Source organism: Glossina fuscipes, unplaced genomic scaffold (genome assembly GCF_014805625.2).
Source record: "Glossina fuscipes isolate IAEA_lab_2018 unplaced genomic scaffold, Yale_Gfus_2 1, whole genome shotgun sequence".
Lineage (NCBI taxonomy): Eukaryota > Metazoa > Arthropoda > Insecta > Diptera > Glossinidae > Glossina > Glossina fuscipes.
Genome location: NW_023998415.1, coordinates 4444296 through 4455443, shown reverse-complemented (window position 1 = coordinate 4455443; position 11148 = coordinate 4444296). Strand labels below are relative to the sequence as shown.

Sequence of the window (11148 nt, the reverse complement as noted above, 5' to 3'; positions counted from 1 at the left end):
TCATGATTTCATTAGGTACAGTCAAACAGCCCACATGACACAGACAAATGGATAAACCATTGCCATGTCATTCACGCTGACAAAAAAAAAATTTCAAATTTATTGACAAATATATAAAATACCCCGTGTAGTATGTACGCCTAAAAAAATGTATTTAACAAATGAACGCATAAATAACTGACTAGGTGACTGACAAAACTCCAACTACATATTGCCGGTTCAATGTTAATTTACTGTCAAAAGCGTTGACATGCTGCTGACATGATGCTTCTTTTAAGACACCTCAAGTTAAATCAAACTAAAACTCAGTCAGCCAGTCAGTCAATCGTATGGATAGACAGGATTGGTCGTCGTACTGTAATTTTAAATTCACAACTAACTATACATATGCAATTTTATATTCACATACCTTCATACAAATGATATAACGAACGGTAGTTATAAATCAATTTTCTTAAATGGTTTGGCGTGCGTTAAACACGTGATACATTACTCTGCAATTACGTTGCAGTTTGACTAGTATTTTTGTGATGAACCATGATTTCTTCCTCTGCTATTGTTGTTAAAAAGTGCCGTTCAAAAGAAAAAGAAACAACAATCGGTGATTTCATGTGGTGCACATCAATAAATTAGTTGAATCGGCAAAGAGAGAAAGAGATCCCATTGTTTTACAAAAATTTCAGTTAAGAAAATTCTGTTGTTCGTTTTTTATTTTTTATTTATGTATTTTTTTTTTTTTTTTTTTTTTTTTTGTAATTTCCTTATCACATTTTCTCATTTTAAATAGAGCGCAAGTTTATGACGTAATATTATTTCTAAAATCTGCGTCAATTTAATTATGTTGTAATTTAGGCTTCAACAACGTTCGCGATTTATTCAAATTTCTTATCAAACTTCGCAATCGATTGTGGCAAACGTTTTCTGAGTGCTAGCAGCCAAATTATAGATCATTGTTGTTGCTATATTAAGAAAACACAATTCTAAAAAATTTCATCAATTCTCACCTCGTTCCTGTAAATATCACGCCTTACGATTTTGCTATGTAGTTTACTGGAGTTATAGATCACGTAATGATATTAGGAGACCCCCACTTATATAGACGCTGTCACGAAACACAAGCTATTATATATGGGAGAAACTCTACGCGGGCGGGAAAATAATGCATAAGTGTACTAGGCGAAGTGATGTAGACTATTTGAACTTCGGCATTGCCCGCCGCTGTAATATTCTTTGTTCTTTTGCAATGTAAAGATTCAGCTTTTGTGGGGATTGTGCTGCACTGGTACCGGTTCAAAAAGGTGGTTCGATCCTAACCATTTTCCGTAACTTTCAGAGGCTACCAAGTTTCATTAAAATATCTCAAATAAATGGAACACAAAAGTACATGGACGGACACCAGGTGGACAGATAAGCTTAGGTTAATTCAAAATATCGTTTTGTGTGATCGGCATAATAAAGGGTGGCGTTCTCTTAAGCCCTTCTGGGCATTAATTATGTTCGCAAAAACGTAATAGACCCTTTATCACAAGTGCTATAGCATATAAATACAAATTAGACTTTGCCGCCATATGAGGGCTAACCACTCATGAGGACGCGTATATGAAATGGAGCCCAAGATACAGATGCACGTAATTCCAATTTAGTTCAGTTAATAGTTACATCAAATGGGTTACTATTAGGGACTTGTGTTGATCATAAAAAATATATATGTAAATATATATATATATATATATTGGTGTATACGATATCGTGTGACGTCATTTTAATCTCAGAGAAAGAATCGCAAGAAATCTCTTCTTTATTGATTACAGTTAATAAACATAAATGCTTATGTTTCGCCATTTTTAATTATTATTTAATACATATAACAATCATTCAATAAATCGCTCTGACATTTTTAAAAGTAATCAATCGTTCAAAAATAGATATTAAGCAATGATATACAGATTTTGCTCAAATTGACATAAAATGAAGTTTCTTTAGTAGCATGAATAGCTCTGAGAGGAGAGTCTTAACATTAAACTAAACTAAAGCTGAACGATTTGCGGCAATACATGCAGTTTTTCAACAGAAAACTAACTCTCTTAAGCGACTACAGTTATTGACTACATTCGATTAATCAAACATATGTACTATCAAACGGCATCATTCCGACATTTCGGCATTAAGAAAGAAAGATATTGAACATTGATTCGAATGATGAAATTGAAATGTAAGCGAAGATTAAATAATCAAAGAAATGACACCGTTCTATCGAGAAACCATTCCGTTTGCTCTGCTGACCGCAAGTAGGAAAAATATACTCAGCTTTGGGCAAATCTTTCAGACTTTATTAAATAAAAAAAATAAATAAATAAATAAAAAAGAACAAAAATGAGATTCTCTTACTCCTTACTATTGAGTGGGCATGGTCGATTTTCATCCTTGTCGTACATGCATTGTAGAATCTCCTTTAGAACATATGGCGACATTTTTATCGCTATATCTGCAATAATTTAGAATTTAGAAGTAATGGACAAAAAACAAGAGTTTGTGTCGCTTCTGAAAACAAAAGTGTTACCTGTTTGCTTTATCTGGTAACGTAGTATGTTAGAGTTGTCCAATTTTTTGCCACATTACCAATACCAACGTGATAGATTCGAAACGAAAAATATCTACCAAAGACTGTATAAGGAGAGGCAAGCATGCCTAGATCTAATACTGGACAAGACTATGCACACTTTGTCGAGTTTCTTTATCAAAAAGTAAGCTCAACTCTAACCGATCGATAATAGGTATAACAAAGATTATATAATTTTTTTTGTTTTTATATTATGTTATGTTAAGGAATGCTATCGCTTGGTGTAATAAAGTGAAAACTATGGCCATTGGCCACCATAAGATATCCTCCACCATGCCGCAATAGTTTATATAACGACTTTCCAAAATAAGGCGTTATATGGACAGTGGTCGAAAAAGTCGCCCGATACAAATCATTTTCAGTAGCATTCGTCCTTAACTCAGAACGCGTCAATGCAACAAATTTAATCAAAATGTTTCCAAAATTGCGCGACAAGCGTAGAATCAGCCTAAGAATCGATCCATTTCAAGTCCTTGTACCCTTGTACTACCTAGGGTATCAAAAGAAAAAAAAAAATAAACAGAACAAATGAAAGCAAATCTCTTACTTTGCACAACAACTCAAAAACTTTCAATTGATCAGCTACAGATTTGAGAAATTATTATTACATAATTCGTCGAAAAAAGGCCTCAGTGAGGCCAAAGAGAATTTTGTAAGAACGCAAGAAAAATTTACGAAGCAAACGGTACGATAAGATGAAAGTCCATAGTTTCAGGAAAAACGGATATAAACGTTCTGGAATTTATTGTTTTTACCTCCAATCTGTGATGAGGCTTTTGTCGTAGCATTACAACGGGGGTATTGACGGATAGGAGTGGTCCTCTTCCTTTGTCAAAGTTTTGTTAAATGCTTGTTCTTCTTGCATGTTACTATTACGGAGCACATTTTTGACCAAGTACGCCTATTGCCTCATAAATTCCGCCATAACGTTTTTACGCGACATATTGTTTTTGTTGAACGTTAGCCTACACTCGAATCGCATTTAATAAATAAAAACAAAAATTGTATGAACATTTAAAAAAAAAAAAAAATTCCTGTTATTTAATATTTGTTCCCGATATTCGTCACTATATATATAGTTAATATATTTTGAAAATGAGGATCTTTCCACCTTTAGAATCGCAATTAACCTGCCATGATTAAACCGTTATTAACTTCACTTTAAAGGTAGTTTTAAATAATCTTTCATTTATTTTTCTTTCAATCTTTGCGAAAAAATTTTTATTAATTCCTTCTTATTAATAAGCTTTTGTTTTATGGCATCAGCAGATAAAAGAAGCAGCGAAAATAATTATTTACTTTGATTACTTTTCCCAACAATTTGAAATTTCCATCATTAACGAGGATAGGTAATCGTTTTGCCTGCAATAATTTTGTAACGACATTTTACCTTATCTTGTCTTTGCATATGTTGGCCGAAAACAATTTTACGAACGAAATATTTTTCATTCGATAGTAAGAAAAATGCGTACTTACTACTTGGTAGAGTGAACTGATAATCGACAGGTTTAGACCAAAAGCTTACATGTTACTGACAGCTATGAACCGACGCACAAAATTGTGCACTGACAGAACCAATAGCGCCATTTAAGTGAACAGGAACCCGTGATAAGCTGGATACTGTGGTACACGCAGAAAGATTGCAATTTTCTTTAGCTCTTAGCAGGTCAATCACTGCCAATTTGCATCGTGTATTACGTTCATATCAGTTGCTAATATAAGTTTTTGCTTTCCGAAGATCTCTCGAACGTGAATTGCGAAAACTTGGTTTAATTTGCAAGGTCAAGATTTTCTACGCAAATTTTCTTGGTGTTGGATATTTTTTGCCACGTCGGCTAACATGATATCGGAAACTTTAAACTGCATACATATATTATGCAGACGGCACAAGTTTAGTAGAGCAATAATGGCTTCTTTTGTCATCGCACAGAATTTTCCGCCCTCCTTCAAAAATACCTATTACTGTTCGCTTTGGAATGCGCCTCATTGCATTGCAATTCATTTCGCTCATTGAAAATATTGCCATAAGATTTAGGGCACAGGAAGAACAATAAGGTTAAGTTTATATATTAATAAATTAAAAAGTATTTGTTCGGTTTTTTTTCTTGCTCTTCTTCGCGTCTATATTGTTATTCATACACCAATGATGACACAAATGCAACGTTGAATATGAAACGAAAAGAAGACTCGTTTCGATTGTAAAACGTTCGGGTGGTGTGGTGAACTCATAAAACGATCGAAGTTGACGTTCGTCATGTAAGCGCACTCCTGAGCGGCGATAATTTATAAAATCAAACTGTTTAAATAAATAGACAACAATTAGAATTGTTGGTCTATTAAAGTTGGTAGGTAATGAATATCAGACATCATCAGAGTTGTGCCATAAGAAATATTTTGAAAAAATTACATTTGTTAGAATTTTCAAAAAATTTGATAAAATCTCATTAAACACTTTTTGCTTGAAACTAGAATTATGTGTATATATATTACGTGTATAATACATATGCAATATATATATATATATATATATATATATGTTATTTATTTACTTATTTATTTATACATATGGATGCTAACAGTAGCAGAATAAATGTATATACATATGAACAGGATTTTTGGTTATACCTTAAAGGTCTTCATCATCATTTACTTCTACTTGTTTATCACTGCCATCATCATCATTATTATCATTATCATCGCAGTCGGCAAAATGTCTTTGATCTTATCGCCAAAGCTTCTTGCTCGCATTTTGATCAAAGCAAGTTTTTCCGTCAAAGTAGCAACAAAAGAAAACATTCAATACATTAAAAGTGCAACAATAGCTACAATAATAACAAAATATTGTAACCGCAAAACGCAGAAAAAAATAACCGTAAGATATGTAGTGAGAGAGGGAGAGACCGACAGACAGAGAGACGGAGAGACCGAGAGACCGAGAGAGAGAGAGAGAGAGAGAGAGAGAGAGAGAGAGAGAGAGAGATAGGGAAAGAGAGAGAGTGAAAGATGCATATTAAAAAACCACTAACAACAATAACACTATAAAAAAAGATCATATAACAACAACAATGTCTTTGACATTCGCAAAATTGAATCGACCATGTATCGAATTAAAGAGATATGGAAATATACATAGAAGGGCGCGAAGCATAAATAAGAGCATAATAATGAAAATGATAAGAAATATATCGATATATTTAAAGTTCGAGTTCGTGAAGCAGCATAAGTAGCTTTTTAGAAGATCGGGAAACAAATATATCCTGCAAACATTCATCCAATCGATATTTACATTCATATTATATTGTTCATCATTAACGATTTCAATGAGCAATCATAGTATAATGCACCACGCTTTTTAAACATATATATAATTATTTCTATCCATCTATATGCGTTTATACTTGTTTCATTACAGATATGTTATACATCCGGTGACACCGATACATCTAGGATACATTCCTGTGAAATGCTTTCCACATTTCCAGCTTGCATCGATAGATCAATTCTTGATAATGATAATGCCGCTTCGTTATGCCAGTGTATTCAACAATGTACCGCAGCAAGATCACATGCAACTCTAAAATACGTATTCTATAACGTCTTCCTTACTTTTGTATTTTGTTTGTTATTATGCAATAGCAGATTAGTTATGGCATATCCTGCTTCAATTCAGATTAGTAGTACAAGTACACCGGTAGTGTCGCTTTTGGGAAAGCCAGTGACGGCGAAAAATTCCCTAAATGCCACTACATCGCTGTTGTTAAGCATGCACCAGAGATTTTCAATGGAGAACAATTCGATACAAAAGCAGCCATCGTCCGTGCCGTCGTCAACGGTTCAAGAAAGAAGTCGTGCCTTAAAACGTGTATTTCTATCAAATCGTACCATTGTATGTAACGATGGAACTTTGGCTGGATTTTATTTGCGTAAGAATGCAAATTCAAGGAAATGGATTGTGTTCCTAGAAGGCGGTTGGCATTGTTACGATATGAAAACATGCCGTTCTCGTTGGACTCGTTTAAGGCATTTAATGACATCTTCTCAATGGCCCGAAACCAGGGATGGTAAGCACTTTTCTTAACATCACCCAATATATAAGAAATATGAAATAGAATAATATAAAATTGCGTGTTATATTACAGTTGGCGGTATTTTGTCTCCTCTACCCGAGGAGAATTCTTATTGGCATAGCGCGAATCATGTTTTGGTGCCCTATTGCAGCAGTGATTCCTGGTCTGGTACGAAAGCGGAGCCTGACTCACCTGAATTAAATTTTCGTTTCATGGGCGCGCTTATATTGCGTCAAGTTGTCTCAGATCTTATACCGTTGGGCTTGGGTCGAGCAAAAGGAGCCGAACTGTTGCTGGTAGGTTCGTCAGCTGGCGGATTGGGAGTAATGCTGAATCTCGACCGCATCACACATTATTTACAACATGAACGTCAACTTCAGGTAACAGTAAGAGGTGTCAGCGATTCGGGTTGGTTTTTGGACCGTGAACCTTACACACCCTCTGCAGTTGCATCTAGCGAAGCTGTACGCCAAGGTTGGTCGATGTGGCAAGGCTCACTACCAGAATCCTGTGCACAGTTGCACAAATCTGAACCGTGGCGTTGTTATTTTGGTTATCGACTTTATCCAACATTAAAAGGTATATATTTCTTTCGATATTCAATATACAATGATAAGTTTCTAGTGTTTACGTATGCCTTTAGCTCCATTGTTTGTGTTTCAATGGCTATTCGATGAAGCTCAAATGAGAGCCGATAATGTCGCTTCCCCCGTAACACCGCACCAATGGAATTATATACATGCTATGGGCGGAGCTTTACGATCTTCCCTCGATAATGTTTCAGCCGTATTTGCACCTTCTTGTATAGGCCATGCGGTACTTTCTAAACGTGAATGGTTAACTATTAAAATTGATGAAATATCATTGCCTACCGCGTTACGCTGTTGGGAACATGCAACCCGTCCACATCGTAAAAGTTATGGAAAGTTAAAACGCTCCACAGAGGCTACCACATATGAAAATCACAAACGTCACGATAAACAGAAGAGTAGAAAACAAAATGCAGAAAAAAGGCGCTTAGATAAAAGCGAACGTGAAAATAATAATCACTTACGGCATAAACAACAAAAACGACATGAAGAGCGACGAAAACGCCGTAAGAATAATATGGCGTTCATACATGAAAATAATCTGACTAACGGTATAAGTTCAAGTGATAATAATTCAACTAATGCTCAGAATCGCAAGAATAAAAATCGACGTCGTAACGATTTTGAAAAACAAAGGGGTGAACGACATATTCAACAAAAAAAACGCCGAAGACGAAGAAAAGAACAACAAAAACAACAACGTCTGAGCAGTTTACGCACAGATTTCTCTACAGACTCGATTCATTTGGAAAAGCGTCGTAACTTGTTATCAAAAATTAATAAACGTACTGGAGTGCCGAGAGTACCAGAGAAATGTTCTTTACGTTTAATGGAACGTTGCAGTTGGCCACAATGCAATCATTCTTGTCCCTCCCTCACTAATCCGGCAACAGGCGAAGAAATGCGATTTCTTGAGCTTTTATCCTCATTCGGTTTAGACATTGAAGCTGTAGCGACAGCATTGGGCGTAGACATGCAAACACTAAACAATATGGATCGCACTGAATTGGTTAATTTATTGACACAACAAGTAAGTTGACGTTAGGTAAATATTAATATAAAAAATCGCATTAATTTAATGCTAAAAATCTTGTGCGCATTAAAGACGACAGGTGCTTTAAGCTTGCGTTTATACAAAAACCTTAGCCAAGAATTCTAGAAATTAATATAAAAAACAAAAAAGTACTTCGCAACTTATGTATCCTCGGTTGACAAGTAAAACGCATTAAGTACCTTTGCGGCTGATTGGAGACAATAAGATTTTAAAATTCTATGCCATCAGGCATTTTGACTCGTGTAATCGACATGATGAGTTTCTCTTGCGATAAATGATTGAAAAATATAAAACTTTACAATGTAAAGTCATTTGACATTCAATTTGCAGTACTTAGTGAGTTTTTTTACCTGTCAACCGACGATATCAGTAGCTGAGAAGACAAGAAAAGCTTTACTTACTTACGCTCCTGGAGAAATTTCTACAGCTATATGTCTATGAGCCTATTAGTTATGTCTTCTCTGTGTGTACAAAGCTGTTCCCTTCCTTTCTCACTTTATAGTATATATATATATATATATATATATATATATATATATTGTAAATATTTTTATTATTTTTATTTTTTATTTTTTTTTTTCTTTAATATATTTATGAATTTTAAACTAAGAGAAAAGTTCAAATTAAAATTTTAAGAGATAATTATAAGAATTAAGAGAGCATACGTACATAATAATGAAAAGCAGATGAATGAAAAGACCGATAAATATTGTGTTATCGAAGATTTAGGGTGCATTCGTGTAAGAACATAAAATTTCTATTCTTCTTGCCTATGCATTTCAAATAATTTTATTGAAAAATTTCTCAATATTCAATTCACCATTGTTTTGCATCGGTAGAATTTCTTAAGAGATTGCTTTAAAAGGACTGAATTGTTCTCGGTTGCTATTGAGCTTTTATAACCCTCTACACATCTTCTGGTAGAGGGGTATATAGTAAATTTATACGGACATGTGCAACATCGAGAATCACTTTCTGAACCGGTTAAAGCTTGTCTATCCGTCTGTCTGTTCTATATTCTTGTGTTTAACATACATGTTTTTGCAATTTTCAATTCATTCAAGCGTTAGTACACTGATATTTTTGGCCACAGGACGAAAACTATTGAAAACGATTCGGAACGAATCACTTTTTTTTGTCTACTTATCTTACCTTACACCGTATATTGAGAAGTCTTAATATATTTACAAATGTATTAAGCGAAGTGCTGTAGACTATGCAATGATGGGCCGTGGCCCACACTATGGTGCTTTTACTTGTCTAAAATTATTGAAGTGAAGAGATTCGGATTCAGATCTTTACGCGTTGCTCGCGCAGTTCAAAAATCGAGTAAACAATCTGCTGTGCTATTAATGCATAAAAGCAATAGAAAAGTAGACCTCTCTCCCTCTTTCTTTATTTCTCTATTTCTCTCTCTCTCTCTCTCTCTCTCTCTCTCTCTCTCTCTCTCTTTCTCTTTCTCTTTCTCTCTCTCTATCTATCTATTTATCTATCTATCTATCTCTATCTATCTATCTATCTCTCCCTCTATCTCTCTGCCTCTATCTATCTATCTCTCTCTCTCTCTCTCTCTCTCTCTCCCTTTCTCTCTCTCTTTCTCTCTATCTCCCTTCTCCTTTTTCTTTCTCTCTCCAACACACATAAACACGTACATACATTTACTCTTTTAAATCTAAAAAATAATGTTGAGTACTTTATCGATTAACAAACTAACACAAATGCAACACACAAGACTGTTATTGTTACAATATTGATCTATATGTAGAATAAAAAAAGTTTAAAGAAAGAGATAATAAAAAAATTAACAAAAATTAGCGAAAAAATAAAACAAAATGAAATTTTCTAAATGAATACATACATACATACATACATACATACATGCATACATACATACATACATCTCAATATTTACACACAGAAGAGAGTCAAGTGATTTTCTTTCAATTTTCTATTAAATACAAAGATAATCTTTATCTTATCGTGCATATCCATAGTTATAAAGTACGCTATTTTAACCTAAATGACATATAAAACTACCTCATTTACGTATATACGTATGTATCATTGTTCATACGATGGGCTCGTACAAATGTGCTATTAGCTTCATTGTTATTATTATTTTAGTAATAAAAGAGGTTTTGTAATTGGATGAAGCAAAGGGCAATAAAATTTAGTAATGTGTCTATAACATGTATGAATGTATACCACTTGTATGCACACAATTTTTTTTATGAGTTTCAAATATATTCATTCCTTCCTACAAATCAAAAAAAAAGCAAAAAAAAGACAACAAATTTAATAAAAAAAAATAAAAATAAAAAAAAGTATAATAATTATGTTGGCTATTGCATTAATAATAGATGTTGGTGTCTGAAGGAGCACTACTTTGTAAACGCTTAACTTAAAGAAAAGTTCCTGAAGAGAAGATGGCAGAGATCACGGAAACCTCGAACAAAAGCCGAAATCGAAATTGAATTTTCATTTATTTTCATTCATTGACACTTAAGCTCGTTCAGATAACGACATTATTATTATTATTATTATTATTATTATAATTGTATTAATGTTGGTACTTAATATTTAATTTAAATTAATAATAATTTATTTTAGTAATTAATATTAATAGCAATCACTATTCAAGATTATAGCCGATAACGTTGCCAAAATATGCATTGCACCTGCGAGTGGCTGTGATGACAACATCATCCGTCCACTGTGTAAAGTTATATTTTTTAGATTGTTTTCCTTCCCTTTCATAATTTGTATAAAAAAAATTTTATTATAATTTAGAATTTGTACTTAACTTTGTAATAAATT

General features: G+C 33.6%; 1 protein-coding gene across 2 annotated transcripts in view; it reads left to right on the top strand.

Annotated features, from left to right (window-relative positions):
• The window catches only part of LOC119632259 (palmitoleoyl-protein carboxylesterase NOTUM), a 27029-nt gene extending 16143 nt beyond the window's left edge, over positions 1–10886 (top strand). The window contains exons 2-5 of one of the 2 annotated variants that reach the window (XM_038025071.1): positions 6033–6681; positions 6760–7266; positions 7331–8307; positions 10692–10886. In XM_038025071.1, coding sequence (XP_037880999.1) covers positions 6033–6681; positions 6760–7266; positions 7331–8307; positions 10692–10736 — 2178 coding nt within the window. In that variant the 3' untranslated portion in view covers positions 10737–10886. Of the gene's footprint in view, positions 1–6032; positions 6682–6759; positions 7267–7330; positions 8644–10691 lie in introns of those variants that run through there. The other variant, XM_038025072.1, reaches the window with a different exon arrangement.
• The last annotated feature ends 262 nt before the right edge of the window (positions 10887–11148 follow it).